Source organism: Leuciscus leuciscus, assembly GCF_965113295.1.
Source record: "Leuciscus leuciscus genome assembly, chromosome: 1".
NCBI classification, from domain to species: Eukaryota; Metazoa; Chordata; class Actinopteri; order Cypriniformes; family Leuciscidae; genus Leuciscus; species Leuciscus leuciscus.
The window spans coordinates 536,285-554,723 of record NC_138725.1 but is presented as its reverse complement, the minus strand read 5'-3'; the positions used below and the strand labels follow the sequence as shown (position 1 = coordinate 554,723).

General features: G+C 37.9%; 2 protein-coding genes across 2 annotated transcripts in view; one reads left to right on the top strand and one right to left on the bottom strand.

The window, feature by feature from the left end:
- Positions 1 to 18,439, top strand: part of LOC309480263 (uncharacterized protein) — a 179,101-nt gene that overhangs the window by 34,424 nt on the left and 126,238 nt on the right. The gene's annotated exons all lie outside the window — the stretch shown is intronic.
- Positions 9,272 to 12,173, bottom strand: LOC309479844 (uncharacterized protein; the record flags this gene model as incomplete). The annotated part of the gene is made up of 2 exons (XM_082144072.1): positions 9,272 to 11,465; positions 11,874 to 12,173. The coding sequence occupies 2 exons, from the start codon at positions 12,171 to 12,173 to the stop codon at positions 9,927 to 9,929; spliced, it is 1,839 nt and encodes a 612-aa protein (XP_082000198.1). The 3' UTR covers positions 9,272 to 9,926.

The window sequence follows — 18,439 nt, the reverse complement described above, 5'->3', positions numbered from 1 at the left end:
GTCGTGATAGCCGCGGCTACATGCCAACCACAGAATTACCACGGTTAACGCTAGTCTCAACGTAGCAACGTATTTTTATTTTTTTTAGCAAATGGTGATAAACTAGCAACAGGGACATGGACACAGAAAAGTTAACATTACATCAACACTGAAAATACTCTCTTACCTTGAATATAGATGAAGTTTCACCGATGAAGCACAGGCCAAAACGGATCGAGCGCGAAGCGACGGTTATTTCAAACAACTGTTGTGAGAAAATTCCAGAACAACTGCGAGAGAGAGAGAAAGCCAGCCAACCCTATAACCCAGAACATGGGTTACTCTTTGAAAAATAACCCAGAAACCCAAACAACCCATGAATTGGGTCAAAATATTAGCCCTATAACCCAGAAAATGGTTACTCTCTGAAAAAATAACCCATAATTTTAACCCAACACAAATAACCCAGAAAATGGGTTGAAGAAATAACCCAGGAGTTTTTAGAGTGTATAATGAAATTGTGTAGATTTTTTTGTGTGTGTGCGTTATTTAATATGATTATTAATTAAATATTTGTAGTGTTTCGCTACAGTGTGTGTGTGTGTGTGTGTGTGTGTGTGTGTGTGTGTGTGTGTGTATATATATATATATATATATTAGATGTTTCCATTGCCCACTGTGCCATATTCATGTCATATTTACTGTGCTGGAAGTGAAATTAGTGTTACCTTGTTTTTGAATAAATTATGACAGAGTTTTCATTCTTGGGTAAATCCCTTTAACTCGTGTGTGTGACAATACTGTAATGATCTGTCTTTAGTAGATGTCTCGAGATAAAGCAGTGTGAAACAATACAATACCTGTGTGTGTGTTAAACTGAGACTTTACGTTCGACCCGTGGTGTTTCGTCTGGCCTCTCTCTCCTTCTGGCTTCAGCACTGTGACGTTCCTCTGTGGCCGGCAGCAAAACACAGCCTGCAAAACATATACAATAATAATGTATATCTCTGTACAATAAACACTAGATCAGAGGTGTGACCGAATCCACTTTACCAGAGTCCAGTTTCAGGCACAAGGTTCAAGTCAAATACTAAATGACGACAGCATCTGATAGTTCATCTGTACCAGTGTGAATATTCCCCTAGCCTAGAGTCACTTTCTTTCTTTACCATATCACATTTACCCAGTAGCGTACCGTGGGGTTTCAGTCAGGGCCTTCGGTAACGATCTAACCCCCCCCTAACCCCAACCCCCCCTTTGATTGGCTGATAAAACACGTCAGTCAAAGTTATGATCAAATGGAAAATGGCAGCTTCAACGGAAGGCTAGCTATACTACTAGTGCTGGTCCACGGAGCTGCGTTTAGATGACATATGGAAAATCCAGCTCAGACTCACAAAAAATAACCATATTCTTTCTGGAAATATAATCGTAACATACTGATAGACAGTAATTGAATTATAGAAAAAAAAATTTTTTTTATTTTGACAGGGCTAGCAGAGAAGGCCCTGCTGGCTCTGACGGCACACCACTGCATTTACCATAGATTCTGTAACCCTGCCCCAAACATAACCACTTCATAGATAATATAAAAAGAATAAATACAATTAAATGGACAAAAATGAGTAGAAAAAAGACAACTGTTGTAACAATATTGCATTAAGGTATTTCACGACCCAAATCCCACTTCTACGTCTAACCCACCCATAAACATTTCTATGTGTACTTTTATAGAGAAAAGCATAACAGGCACACAAGTGTAATCTCGATAATGTATTATTGCAGAAATGTCTAAACCCAGATGAAGATGTGTAGCAGTCATCAGTCCTCTGTGTGTCATTATATTACTGAGCTAAAGAGAAGAATTAACTTTTCTGTTATATGAAATGTGTTGTAAAAACTGATCTATATAGAGATCTGTGGTCTTACAGCTTCTTTAGGCGCTAATATTCTAATTTATGCAAATTTATGTGTGAATTTCAGCGGGATTTGGCGTTAACGGTCTCTGACTGAATCTGGATCTGTTCCTCACACTCGCGCGGATTATAAAGATGTGTGTTTGCGTTACAGCGGCATTAATAAAAGTGTTGACTTATTTTGTGGATTTATGTTGCGTTTACAGAAAACGCTTATTGTGTCCTGGCAAACAAAATAAACATAAGGCAACAAAAAAAGTTTTAAAGTGTCGTCTTGTTTAACAATATGTAACGTATAATTTTCATCCGGAACAACCACCACAATTCCTGAACATGTATCGTAGCCTAATTATGCACACGTGACTAAGTTAGCATTAACAAAACACATTCCCCAAAACTAAATCCTTTTAGCCAGGATCTCTCCCTGTTTCTCATCTAAATGAAACCCCCTCAGTCACTCACTGTGTCTGCTAAAATGATCTTTACACATCGTGTAAATGTTGTCCACATTAGGCACATTACTGGAACAAAACAAGGAAGATGGGCCTATAGTAGGGCCACTAATGAATGAAAGCAATACCTATAATAATATATTATAAGTTATCTTTACCTTTTCACAGCACGAAGACAGGTGAATAACAGGTAAACAACAGCTTTCACAGTGTCAAGCTCGCTCTTCGACGGACGAGTGGATCCAATGACACAGATTCTGATCGGCTGGAAGGTGTGCGTCCAAATGGTTGTTTCCAGTCCGCTTAATCACGCTTCTAGATCAATGCGCTGCCTTCACTGAAGCGCGCGCGCGAGCACACGCGAATGCCGCTCCGCTTCCGGTGGATATCTCCATTTCCTGTTTTCAAAATATACAACTACACCAACAATGATTACAATAGGGGTTATGCGCAACATACTTCCGGGTTCTACAAAACGGGTATAACTACTTCCGGTCGTCAGCTACTGAGGTAAACTCAGCGTAGGAATGGCGACCTTTTATAGCCGGTGTTTACAGGAGCTACCCATTCTATCCATTTCAGATGTACATCGTATTGCCAAATGGACTTCCAGACCCCTGAGTACTCCGTTAGATAAAGGATTTAAGTTTTACGCCTCCTCATTTATTCATGATTATGAAGGTATGTAAGTTAGTATGTAGCTTTTGCTAATGGCACCCGATGTAGAGTTAGCTAACTATCAGAAAGTTAGTTTAGACTTGTATGCTATCATAGTAGTTTAACCTTTTATATTTGTTTGCAGACGATTAAAACAATCAAATGAAGACTGCATTTTATTTAAAAAAAAATTCGTGACATTTTAATTAAAACAGAAATAAGAATTGTATTCTAAAAAAGCGAAAAATAAGTTACTGTCAGGTGCAAGGAGAGAGGACCCAAAAGCAGAAGGTGATCTGACAATGTTTAATAGTCAAAAACAGTTCAGGGAAAATAACACAGGTGGCCGGTAGGCATATAAATCCAACAGAAAGTCTCTGTTCAAAATCCCAAAGAAGAAGATCTCAGCCAAAGGAAACAGAAAGTCTCTCAGCAATAATGGAACAGAAATGCGCGGTCAGGACCGGCAGCGGGATTTCCCGGAGGAGGAGAGAGAGACTGGGTCCGTAGAGAGCACGGGAACGCCAAACCGTGGACCACTCACGTAGCTGGAGGTTGGACAAAGCAGAGGCGAGGTAACAGTGTAGTCAGTCAAGAACACGCACCAGACAGGACACGACAAGACTGGGACTGGAACAGCAGGATAACAGGTACGTAACATTCGGTAATAATCTGACAAGGAACAAAGGAAAGGAAAGCCTAGAAATAGAGAGTCTAATCAGAGAAGGTGGGAAACAGGTGTAGAGAGAGGTGATGAGAAACAGCTGAGAGCGAATGAGATAATGAAAGAGAATGGCTGCGTTCGAAACCGCATACTCAATGAGTAGGTACTTAATTTCAATAAGTACTTACTTAACGAGCGCTAAAAGAGTAGGTACTTTATAGCCAGATCTCGTTGAGTATGAATGCGAACCGGACATCTGCCATGTTGACGTTATCATGTGACCTATGACGCGTTATCACACGCGTAACAACTTAAAAGATTTGAACGACACGTTTAATTCATCTATCTGTAAATGTCTTGATATTGATTAAACTTGCTCATTTTGTGGTCTTTTTGAAGAAACTGCTGCCCATTTATGTTGTGACTACATTTAGGGTTGATTTAAGTTCTTATTAACCCTACTAATGTGACCTACCGTTTTATCCTTAACGATATTATTTATTTTTATTACAAAATCCCAAAATTGTCATCTCTTGAATATGTTGTTAATTTCTTTATTTTATATCCAAACATTTTCAGCCACAAGCAAAAATGGCTTACTGCTTTATGTTTTCCTCTTTTTCTTGATGAATTTAACTCTCGTTTCATCCCTCAGGCCTATAAATAACAAAAAATGAATTTTTTAAGTGTATTATAACTAATTATTTAAGAAAATATATATTACGATATTCAACCTTGTAGGTTCTTTTTTCCTGTGTATAAAATCTCATATTATGTATGCAAACCCATGATTGATATATGTGTGTATATATATATATAGGCCTATATATATATATATATATATATATATATATATATATACACCTCATAACATCAGTAACTCAACAGCCCTATACCTAAAACGGTTTTCTCCAGCGTTTGTAATGTCTGCACAAAGGGCAGCTGTGCGAAGATTCGCCTTTGGAGAAAACTGTTGATTTTATACTCGAAAAATGTAAGTATCATTAATGTTAAAAATTTATATTACCCCAGAATGAATTGCATTGCTATCCCACCCCAAAACATACAATAATAACAACGATAAATGCTGACCAATACTTAATTATATTAATTTTTACTGAAAATAATTCTATAAAACAAACAAAATGTAATGTATGTCATATGACATAGCTATGCATGAATACACTCTAGATGTGTATATAGTGAACATGTCTACATTTTCATTCAAACAATAAATAAAGCATTAATTAAATGTTTATATTTTATTTACTGACAACAATGAGAAATATTAATAAATTAGTCAAAGAATGAATCAAAGTCACCATCACACAATAAACAAATGCATATACAAGTCAACACATGAAACAAAGCTTTATTCAAACTACAATCATGTATGTAGGCTACAGGCGCTGAACCCCACATCCTTCTGCCGTCTCAACACAGCGGTTCCCATTCTGCAGCTTTATTCTGATGAATCAGCTGACCACCAGAGGTGAGCCGTTAGTTCGTGCCTGAGGTTGTTGCGTGCTGTGTTGTGCTTCACAATCTGAGGCAATAAGAGCAGGTGGAGTGATGGAGGGACTCATCCATGGCACCATCTCCAGGATTCAGCTCTGGGCTCCTCATCCTCAGTGCTCACACCAGCCTGCTGACATTTCAGAACCTACAAAAATGCACAAACATAACACAAAAAACTGTCATTTTAACCGCACAATGTCATTTGATTTCAGTATTATTTAGAAGACAAAAACGTGTTTTTTTTCCACAAATGCCGCCATCATCTTCCCTTGTAGGTCCTGCTCCACCACAAAAGCTATGCAGCAAATGCACAGAAATCAAGAATCAGAAAAGTGCTGTAATAGCTCTGTTTCAAATTACAATAATTAAAATAAACTACAACTTAATATTTAAATAGTTGTTGTTATTCATGTCTTTGATGGCCTTTGATGGCAGCATTCAGCTTCATGAGCCACTCTCCACTGGATAAACACACACCTGTTCATCTGACCCTGTAACATTCAGACAAGATTCACATTACCTCTGTGATTTATGAGCAACACTACATTTACATGTTGAGGTTGTTTTAACTTTTTATCCAACATAAATGTTCCTCAATTTATCAACAGTAATGGACAAATAAAATAAATAACTTATGTTTAGTTACTTTATAGATTTGTTCTAGCACACATTCATCACTCAGATGTCTATTTCATGTTGTGATGTGCTCTTCTGCAATACTTACTGAAGATTTTCCTGTCAGATGTAAATAGACATTTAAAATAAGCGTCTTTAAGATGTATATGGTTTATGTAAATCCACTTTAGAGACGTAACTTACGTGTCCTTACTGGAGCTCCCCTTTTAGCTAACGTTACATAATAAAACGTGTTTTTACAGCAAAATCACAACTATACTACACTGTGTAACGTCTTTACACCTTCAACAATTCAACAGTTTACTCTACAGTAGTTCAACACATGCAATTTTAACACAAGGAACCGTGTTTACTCACATTTGAAAGCACCCGCGTCGCTGATCTCCGCGATGTTTGATAATGACGTATCCTCTCGCGTGGCCTCCTGGGATAGAAGAGTATCCACGGATCAGCACTCAAAAATCTGTGTGGAAGCAGTAAGCCATCCGGGAACTTCTCGCCTACTCTTTTATGAATACTGATGTTTCGAACGTACTGCTTCCTTCACGTACTGTTTTCGCCTACTATATAGTAGGAAAGTAGGCATATTCGAACGCACTTAAGTCCGAATCTCGCGATAATTAATACGTCACCCAGGTAATTCTCGCCTACTCTTTTGGATTCGTACATACTTTTTCGCTCGCCTACTCTTTTTCCCATACTAAATAGTAGGGAAGTATGCGGTTTCGAACGCAGCCAATGTGTGTGCGTAAACGGATGTAATGATGAGTGTGACCAGAAGAGGGAGGAAGAGTGTAAGAAGAATACCAGGATCATGACAGTTACCTCAGAGATCACCTACTGCTGCAGATGCGTACGGTAGTGCAAACCGGAAATGCTTATACCTGTTTTCCGGTTCGAACGTTGGCCGTTCCGCATAACCCCTATTATAACGATAAAATTATTTAACATGAATAAAATAAATTAATAGTATTATTGATAATAGTATTGTTCATAAAGTATATTGTAGTTGTCTAAAGATTTTTTATTAGGCTATTTTTAACTTTATTTTACTAATGATTTGATGTTGTTATTATTATTTTTTTTTTAAAAGCAGATAGGCTACTGAGTGTGCATAGTTTTAATGCAAGTCGATATAGTCATATAGCCTATAACCACAGGCCTTGGAAGACTTAGAGAATTAAGGAGAAGAGTTAAGTGTAAAACACCCTTTAGACTCCAGATCCCAGAACCGCACCTTGTGGATCTCCAAAACTAGCATTGTACAAACTCTAACTTTAACAACATTCCCAAAATATGCTCAAAATGTTGCAAGAAAAATGTTATAATTGTGTAAACTCTGTTTATAAAGAACATTCAACATCTCATCTCTCAGTGATATCCTCAAAACAGTTTCCTAATGAGACATTGGGACCATGTTATTTTGAGATCATTGTACAAACTTGTTACCTCAGAAACATTCCCAAAACATCCCGAATGTTGCAGTTAAAATGATATATCTTAGTTTACATTAAACGTTACAGGAACATTGTTTAAAATGAGAAAACATCCTTAAAATATTCGTTAAACATTACATTCACATGTCCTCTTCAGGACATTAACCAAACTCATAGGGAATGTTAGCCAAAGTTCTGAGAGCGTTCCCTGCTAGCTGGATGCTAGGCCTGACTATTTAACGCACTGTATTCTGATTGTGAAGTAAGTATCACACTGTTTTTGCTGTTAGAGATCAGAGAAGAGACGCCACACCAACAAGAGACGCTTCAGCTGAAGTTCACGTGTTTCAAAGAAATGTTATTTTGCTTAATTTTAAGTTAATCCCTCATGACAGTGCTGAAAGCTTCTTGGAAAGTTCCTGCAACTCTAGAAATGGAGTCGATGTAGAAACACATGTACTTGACTTCCTCTTTCTGTGGAGCGGATGAGATGAGGTGCAGTTGAGTTCCTGACCTCAAACACAGAGGTTATGGAGAGGTTATTGTTATTGACTGCGCATCTCGTTCCTCTATTCTACAGAGTAAGAGTAATTTTACGTGTTCTTCCACAACAAGAATCTATTAAATCCTGTATAACATGTTCATGTTTCTGAACACACAGCAGATCTCTGGGATTCTCGGGATTCGAGTCTAAAAGCATCATTTGGGAAGTGAAAGTAAAGTCTAAAAGGCTGGAGCTCAAACTGTGATAAAGTTGAACTATGTGATGCTTAGATGAATGTCTTTGTGCCTTCCTTTATTTTCAAGACAAAGTGTAATACAAAAAGTATTTATTTTTATATGAAGATTAATCTCATAATAGAAATGTATGAGGATATCTATAAAGAGAAGATAAAGCCCCATTCACCTGTAGTGTGATGATAGTGTACCCCCGGTTGTGGTCATTTTCAGGACTTTAGTCCCGGGTGGAGACTTTGGCACACATCCCACGCTGGTCAATGGGGTCATATTAGTCTATAACAGTTGAGATATTCTCCGCTAAATCAAGCGCATACATATGAATTTTTGCCTCTTGTTAAATTTAATTAATTAAAATAAGCAAAAGAAACACAATTGTTTAATATTTTGTCACAACTCAATTTAATTGTGTTCAATCAACCAAATATATTTAAAACTGAAGTTTACTTACTTAATTTGTGTGAAAATTACATGAATCATTTTTGTTGGCAACTAACTGGGCAGTGGATCTGTAGTTCCCAGCATGCTCTGCAAGGGACTGCATTAGGAGGGTAAATACAGGGATTAAAGTGTTATTTTATGTGTTTTTCTGTAAATGGAAAGATGTTGTTAGTTAATGTTAGTGTTTAATATTCAGTAATGTTAGAAACTTAGAGGACTTTCTGTAATGTTTTTTTAATTTTGTGGTTATTATTATAAAGTAGAATGACTGTGTTTAGCTTAGGGCTGTGGGCACTCAGTATACTGTCTGTAAAAAGTGGTTAAAAAGTAGCTAAAATTATATTGTTGGCAATATTAGGCAGGGCAAAAATTAAATGTAGTCAACCTGACAAAACTTTATCTAGCAGGAATGACTAAATGAATTTAAGTTCATACAACAAGATTACAACAAATAATTTCAAACAAATTAGATTTTGTTGGAAAAATGTAATTCATTTTCATGGAAAGGTTTTCCTTAATTTAATCAAGTTCATTCAACAGCTTATTTATGTGTACCCAGGACTATTATGAAAACTGCTGCTTTCATCACAGAATCAGATGAAGATGGTCAGATGGAAACCAGTCGCTGGGATCAGTCCGTGATCCAGTCCGGTCCGGTTCATTTTACATTCTTTATATTGTGTAACCAATGGCAACTCTTCAGTTTTGGTTTGTAGGACACATGTGCACACACAGCAGAGACTGCAATATATCGTGAAGTTTGTTTACGGGGGAAAGTATTGAGTTACCTGAGAAAATACTGCTTGAGTATATGAAGAAAGACTCTTACAAGAGTTATGCAACACATGTTTATTGGTGCTCTGTTTAAGTGAGTAACATGTAAGGTGACAGAAGACATGATTTAATCATTGCAATAAAGCCATACACGAGCGATTGGTAGCACAACTGTCTCCGTCTCATCAGAAAACACACTGCAGATCCACCAGTCGGACGGCATAGGAACTTTAGAGACATTAGAAACACTAAAGTAGGATTTCTTTTACAAAAAACCTCCTGTGAATCTGCTTTGGAACAATGAGTCACGATGAAAAGCACTATACAAATAAATGTGACTTGACTGTAAGTGTGAAGCTGAGTTAGCTTTAATGGCGTGTGTAGTGGATGGAGTTACGTCTGTGTATTTGCTCGTGATGTCTGTGTTTCTGAGCACATCAACATGGACACAGATTGAATTTTGCTTCATGAAAATCACATCATTTCTCTGTAGGCTAAGCTTTGTGTGGATCTGTGTTTACACTCATGAATGTACCAGATTTGTTTTTGTTTTTTTTATTGAAAACAAAGTATATGTATGCATTTGCAAATGTATGAAAGATTTTTTTATGATTTATATTGTTTTTTGCATAAAAATCATTAGGAAAACATTTATTTTCCAAAATATTATACAAGCACAGAGAGTCTTATTTTTATGATAGAAAGAGTTTCTAGGTTAGTACGCACTCCGAATCCCGTGAGAACAGAATTCACATTTTGTACAACAATAATCCCAGCTGCCATCAGTGGTCTCGCACCACAGGTAATCTTTACCATGGTAGTCACAGGGGTGATAAGGCTTGCAGATTTTGCCACTCACAGTGGAGTAGGGGTCATCAGAAGTACAGCACTTGTCATAACTGCCTTCATTATCAGTGTAGCACCATTGATAACTTCTATCATATTTAGCACAAGCATGGCCAATGCGGCAGTACTTCCCGTTTACAGCTTTACTGCTCCACAGTGGAGGACTGCAGTAATCCCAGCTGCCAGAGACGCTGGTCTCACACCAGTAGTAGTCCTCACCGTATGTGCCGCAGGGGTGATCATCCAAGCACCTCTCTCCTTTAGCCGTGACGAGTGAGTACGGGGGTGAACACGCTATCTGTTTCTGGCCAGAATTACACCAGTAGCCCTTGGGTTTGTTCCAGTACATAGAGCGGGGGCCCTCCAAGTCATAATCCCCTTGAATGACCATGCGCATTAAGGGGCGATCCGAGGAAAATTCCGCAGGATTGTCCTGGTACAGACAGGGAGTGGAGCAGAAACGTTTATTACCTCCTTTTGTGTTGCACTGAAAGCCTGACCCAGAGTCGGGGATGCTTGAGCAGGGTGAGCCATCCGCTGCAATCCTGCGCTTCTTCGGGACCAACTGGCATTCGACTAATTCCTGTCCGTTTTTAGTTATAAGACAAGCAGTTTCATCAGAAGCCTTCAGGCGCTCTGCCACAGCCGAATAAGTGCTCACACTGCTCAAGGCTAACTTTACATTCATCTCAGTCACCCTGACATTCTCTCCAGCTGGTAAACCGTCAGTGTTGAGTGCTTGTAGCGCATGATACGTGTTCTGCACATCTGGGGTCGCCTGGACTCCTGGGTTCAATGGCAGATTGATTAATTTCTGAAACGCCTCATCTAATTTATTATTGTTTTCTAAACAGCTCTTATCAAAAATCTTAATTGACTTCGGAGGGACCTTATAGAGTTCACTGAGCCGATTGTTCAGCGCTGAGACACTCGTCAGGCTTATTCTACTTCCCGGCAGGTTTTCTCCTATAAAGCCGAAGGAAAAGGAAGACTTGGCGTCGTTGTGTTTATAACAGACAGCCGTCCAGATGTGAGAGGGCACCGTCACCTTCTTCACAGCACCTTCCCTTTGTGGGATCCATAGCTTCTCATCAGGTACTGCACCCGTGACAATGTAGGCTGTTGCAGAATCACTCTTAAGGTTCTCTTTTAAAGATTTCTTCAAAGTGCTCTCCCAGTTCTTCCATTGGACGCGGTTGAAACACGGGTCCATAGGCACAGCGTTGGTCAGTGTATTCGTTGCCTCACGGCCGTCCTCAGTGCATGGGAAGCTGTTGGGGTACAGGTGTCCTCGATCATATCCAGTCTCCTCGTAGTCACTGCCGATGGCTTGACTTGCTTTATACTTGTTTTGATTTTCTTTAATATCAGGAACCATATAATTAATTTTGGAGCGACGTTCAGAAATCTACAGGAGAAATATGTTAGATGGTTAGTTTGATGTTTTATTGTTTGTGAGAAAAGACTTTCATGTTTTTCTAAACTTCATAGGAAAAAAGTGACAGTCTTACAGTGACAGTTTTACTTTATAAGAACTTTCAATAATAAAGTACCATCAATCTATTGTATTTTATATATTATTTTCAATGTTACAACAGAATTAAGACCAATAATTGAATTAAATGAACACAACTGTGTTGCTTCTTATGAAATGCTAAGCTTAATTTTTTGTGACATTAATGTTATTTTCCTATTAATTTGAAGCTGCTTTGATACAATCTGTATTGTATAAAGTGCTATAGAACAAATGTGACGACTTGATCTGACTTAAACTGCTAATGGAAGTATTTTGATAGACAGTGAAAAACATAGTTACCTGAGGCTCTAAGTGCCACTTGTTTGTCCTTTTAGATTTGGTGTCTAAGCATGAATCCATTGTGTAGGCGCTGTAGAGGGGAATCTTGTGATGAACCGAGTACAGCGTAGCGTAGTAAGCTTTGTGGTTCTTGTTGTCTTCTTTACCATACCTCTGACAGATTTGCTCTGTATTCTGGTCCATTCCTTCTGGTGCTTTGCCTAGGTAGAAAAACTCTTTACACACATTAAAGTCACTGACTTCTGCCTGAGCACTGAATGCGCTCAGCACAACACAGGTGAGCAGACCCAGAGCAAACATGGTGTGACGCTGGCTTCGTGTTATAGAGACACCAGAAGCACAGCTGCTTTAAGTACACAGTCAGAGATGTGGTTATGGGTGTGACTGAATTAACAAATGAGGAATGAGGAATATGTTGGGCCTTCACTTCACCATGCTTATGGGACAATTCCTAGACCATGAACAGAAACACAGATTTACTGTGAAACAAAGAGAGAACTTTCAAATGCTGATCAGAAATATATAGCAAATGCACAGTTTGCGATTTTCACTTCAGTTTTCTAACACGTGATGTTTCACTTCTGCATCTGGAGCCAGAAGCAGGTTTATTTTAAAGTCAGCACATCTCTGTTTTCCTCCTGATCGTTCAGGGCCGGTTTCTCTCTCAGTGAGCGTGAGGCTGGAGATGTGAACCCTGGAGTGAAGCCATTCAAATCTCTGCTTACAGATGCAGTGTCTGTGCTTCTTGGTGAAACTCGGCTCAATGCTTTGGATTCATTCTTACTTTTTTTGGTGGAGAATACATATACAGACTAACCAGTGGTGTCTGTGGCTCTATATTTCTGATGTAGCAAAAGCAATCACTTGCTCAACCCAACATGAGGGCTAATAGAAATATCCCTAATAATTAAATCTCAGCACAAAACACCACTAAAATGAGCATGTCATAACGTTCAAGAGGCTGTGAACCCGAATCAGTGAAAATCACCCAAATTTTGCTCACACTGTTGAAGAGACGACAGCAATGATTTGATGCCCGCGAGTTACTGCACATTTAACAGGTTTTGTTTGTTAACAGTGTAGCATTTTACTTGAGAGACTATCAATTTTATATGCATTTTGTTGAAGAAATTCTGATTGTGACATGTTTCACCACAGCCAAAGTGATCAGAAACTCTTCCAACACTTACCAGGAAGGGTTCGGGTTATGTCATTTACCAGGAAGAGACGGACTGATATATCTCCTCTCTGTCATACTGACTCTCTTCTCCATGTTTCTGAACACACAGCAGATCTCGGAGATTCTCGGGATTCATGTTTGAAAGCATCATTTGGGAAGTGAAAGTAAAGTCTAAAAGGCTGGAGCTCAAACTGTGATAAAGTTGAACTATGTGGTGTTTCTTGAGTGTCTTTGTGCCTTCCTAGAAGCAGAAGCGCACAGGACATTTCAACACTTCAGAATACAACATTAGCTGATTATTCTCAGAGCATAAAACAGGAATCAAGTCTATATCCCTTAAAACACTTGTAAGAAAACTTTGATCATGCCTTGTGTAAGAGCCCATTCAACATGCTTTCAGTTATTGAGTTATTATTATCCTCAGCTTATTTCTGTGTGTGTACAGTGCTGTATTATTTAGGAAATTACTTGAAGTTTTCCTGTATACTGCATTTACTCAAAGTTGTCCCTGTATATTTTACTTGAAGTTTTCTTTGTATAATTTACTTGACGTTAACTGTAAAGCCACTCCTCCTCCTCTGTATATGTTCATCTGTTCAAGTATCTGCTGTAAGACATGTCAGATCTCAAAGATCTCTATTTTAGCCATACTTGAGCGCTGTTAGGAAGTATTGGCCTAAATAATTTCACGAATTTTCCATGTTTTTACATTTTTCTGTTTGTGTTTCATGTTTAAAAGAACTATCAGCTTGTACTCGTATATAAACATGAACACTGCCGTGTTAAAAGTAATGATGCTGAACGCTCAGCTTGGCATCACATGAATACATTACACTTTAAAATACAGTAAAATAGAAAACAGTTCATTTAAATTGTAATAACATTTATATTAACATAAATATTGTTCTTATCAAAATGGTCAGAGACGAGCCAGAAATCAACCCTAGAACATGTTGAGCCATCCTTGTCACTCCATGAAGTTTACACAATATCATTCTGTCCATATTTCAGTCAGATCAAATCTGTTTTAAACTATTTTAAATTAGTTTTTACATTTGAAGGTTGTCATCTGTCTATAGATTCATTCAAAACAACATCATAATCACTCCCTATTATTAAATAAGAATCAGGAAATGTGGATAACCAGTGTATAAGCCTTTCCTCCGACAAACATAATAACTGGTCATCATCAGATTTACGATTATATCCAATAAATATGAACTATACTATAAAAGTTATACTAAAACTTAAGCATATGAAGTGGCCATTTTCATGGAGCTTCTCGTTTTCCCAGCACCATAAAATCACCTGCAAATGTAATTTATAGTGAAAAAGAAAAGCTCTTCCCTGACTCCCTATTGCCCAAAACCTGGAGGAAAGGGTTACTCTAAAGCGCTGGAGAACAGAATATAACAGAGTATTAGCCATATGAACAAGACTCAAGTCCCCCTTCATAGACACCGAACCAGAGAATCAATGTTCATATTTTAATGCTGTGATCATAATTACCTAATCTTACAAAAACCCTTTTATTGCTAGAGACAAAGACCAGAGGATAATGGGAACGTTTGAGTCGGACACACACACACACACACACACACACACACACACACCATCTGAGCAGCGCTGCAAAGGTTGCTTTTAATAACCAGAAACACTGTTTAAAAATCATTTTAGTCAGAGTTTAGTTCATGTTATGTTGCACTGAAGTATGAAGTATGAAAAGTCTCATGAAAAACTAAAGCTGTTCTTCAGATTGTGAATTAATGACAGAAATCATGTAATAATCAGTTCAGCACAAACTCACTGATTTCAGCACTCTTGGGAAAACTCCCGTTCTGATCAGGGAATCTAAAGTGCAGGATAAATCCTTCATCTACAGTGTGTGTCCGTGTGTGTGTTTCACCTGGAAGTGTGGAAACTGATGATTGAAATGAGTTTGGCTGAAGAGGAACACGTCTTTAGTGGCGTCTCACATTTGAGCAACTAAATTAATGCTAGGTCTGACTATTTAACAGACTATTTGTCCATCTGGCAGTTGTAACCCTGTTGGAATATAATCATTAGTATAAGATATACAAGTTTGAATAAATAATTTCATAGTTTAATAAATATAATTAAAGGTTAAAACAGATAAGATTTGACCAGGCAATGAAGTTATGATTTTTCTCAATGAGAGAAATGCATATTGTGTAATGTTCATGGTTTACTGAATACAGCATTTAAAATGTTAAATATTTGTTGGGTGATAATATTTGTGAAAATGCTTTAAAGATGCCTGTAAGAATAGCTATGGTCTTGGGCTATCCGGTGGAGTAATTCTGGCTCTTATACGAAACGTTAATGGTGATAATTCTGTCTAAGAGAGTGGCCTACTCCGCACATGAAGACTGAAATGAGTTTAAGTTAGCCGCTGATTTAGCGGTTAGTGATTTGCATGGACTGTGCTAACAAGCTAGCGGCCAAGCTTCAGGCCTGCATCATCTGATCATTTGAAGGGTACTTCACATTAAGACAGCTATTTGCCTATTTGATTGTCTTGGGCCCTTATGTTTTGAATGTGAATTTGAATGCATTGGTGATCTGGAAAGTGAGTTTGACAAGACCTACTTCATTTCTGACCTACTTTTTCTAAGTAAATCTGTTATACTCTTTTATAAAACAGTTGTGGTTACTGACTTTTTTTAAATTTTAAGTTTATTAAGAAAAATAGTATTTTTTGGTTTAAATGTGAAAGTGTTTTTGGATAAGAGTAATTCCAAGAAATTTTATTTCCTGTTAAAGTGTAAATATTACTGCTTAAATAGTGATTTAAAGGGAAACATATTTCATATAATAAGTTAGTAATTACACACACACTGTCACAAATCAGCACAGAACAGACAGGTAAGTTGCAAGGATGTTTATTGACACAAAGCACAGTCACGGCAGGTGAGTTTGATGAGTAGTGAAATATTCTAGCAGAGTTTATGGATGCGGTGGATCTGACAAAGTCTCTTATCTGTTTCGGTTTGTAGATGGCTGGATGAGGTTTGACGATCGGGAGCGGGATAGCTGAAGCAGACGGAGGATCCGGAGAACAGGCTGACGGCAGGTAAGTAGCTGAAGAAGGTAAGTAGCGTATTTGAGTTTGCATGAGAGAGTCAGAATGTTGAGTAGGTTTCAACGAGACCTGACAAGGGACTGAGGGAACTGGAGGTGATTATAAGGAGTGCGGGAAGTGGCAGGAGATTGATGACAGGTGGTGAAGACAGGTGCAGGTGATTAGTATTCCGGGGATGCTGATCGGGTGGGCGGAGTGTAGAGAGCTGGCGCTGACGCTGATGTATCCGTGACACACACACACTCAAGTTAAACACTGATACGTTTATTAGTGAAACCTCACTTATTTGATTGATTGGATATTTAAAGAGTCCCTGTGTGTGTAATAAGCAGAGTGTACACACGTTGTGGACCCGCTTACAGGCACACATTACTAACGCGCTCTTAAAACAAAACAAAAAAAAAACACAAAAAAAACATTGCACCATTGCGATGGCATTGTGCTGGAGAGTGGAGCCTGTGCTTCAGTCGAAGATGAGCAGAGAAACACTGATGTTATGCTGCCGGTTGCTTTATTTAACCCTCTGGAGTCTGAGTGGTTTTTGGGGTCCTTGAGATGTTCTGACATGCTCTGACATTTGTGCTTTTTTCAGTTGCTTATAAACATATTAATGGCAAAGGTGTAAATTCACTCTATATAGCACAAACAGGACTACCATAATATGTGAGCCACATGTATGTACATGTTTTCATTTTTGAGAGAATAATGTTTATGCATGGTTATTGAAAAAACAAAAAATTAAAGTTTTTGAAATAAGGCCACAAAACACATACTAAATATGTGGCAATATGAAAATAGTCTTGCTTTATCGTTCACATAAAACCATACATTGATTTAAATTGATGTAAAACAGGTTTTGCTTGGAAAGCCAATATGCGAGGGGGGCGTGAACGAGGAGTGGTTTACACCTTAGAATACAATGTCCCACCCACTCTGCATAATGATGAGCCATTCACTCAGGTGTGACACTGACTGAGCCACAATGCAAGGACAAAAGATATATTTAGAAGAAGACTTATATTGACCATTTAAGATTTTGCTTACATCTATCTTGTAAATATGTTTTGCTATTTTATTAAAACGGTTACAATTACAACAATAATTACAATTTCAACAATATTTCAAGTGTACTCTTTCTTTGTAAAAAAAATGATTATAGGCCTACATTTTATCTATGTATTCATTAGTTTGAATATAGCCAACATTGGAACAGCTAACATCTTAGTTGATGACTTTATTTTTGACAAAAATAGTATTTTATATATAAAAATTGCTAAACAAAAGCTTATTTGATGTGGCAGTATATTCTACAGTAAAAACTGTACCCAAATCTAGTCAACAAAATGTTGTCTTTCATATTTCGTCTGACTGTAACGTTGTTTTCATGAAATATTAGGGCATATTGTTAATTTGCAGTTTAATACGTTGCTTATACAAATAGCCTACATTTTATTTCAACATTCAGTCGATGTTTACTCATCTCAGTATAGCAATACAGTTTGCTAAAACATCATCATTCATTCACACACGCGATTTAAATTTAAACTGTCTTTTTGCAAGCTGTGGTAAACAGCGCGCATCTCTGCCGTTCATTCATTCATAAACAGAAACCCGATTCACGTGAGAAGGAAAAAAACTTACTACAGTATTCCTCAGCTCGCTCCTCGATATACCCGCACTTCTGAGGGACATTTTCCATTAGTATTATTCCTCACAGCGCTGCAAGACGGTGTAAACAAGTAATGATCTAAATAAACTTGTGTGTTTTCTCGAGCTGATGGGGGCGTTCACAGGATTGCCTCAGCCATTTGCGTTTGAAAAGCGCGCGCTCTCCGTGGGCGGAGTCACATTACATCTGAATTAGCTGTAATGAGGTCGACTGGAATCGCTCTCTTTTAATACAGATTTCACAAGATGAGAATATTTGTTTTTTATATAAATTACTTCATTTAAAAGAAGAGAATTCAAGCTTCATGCCTGTGTGTCTGTATGCCTGTTTGACTGAGTATTCGCTCAGTTATTGTTAATTTTCGGACGCGTTTCAGAATGGACTTCACTGGCAGAGAGAAGGCAGAACTCGCTTCGTGTTTATTTTTCTTTATTCGGCAAAAAGCACAACACTTTGTTTTTATTGTGAGTATACACAAAAATAATACACATTTAACAGAATCGATTGATGTATGAAACTCCTATGGAAAATCAAAGTCAACAGAGTATTTATGAGTTTCTTTTACACTAATAAAAAAAAAGCGAGCTGGTATCGCCGGCGATACAGCCGACCTC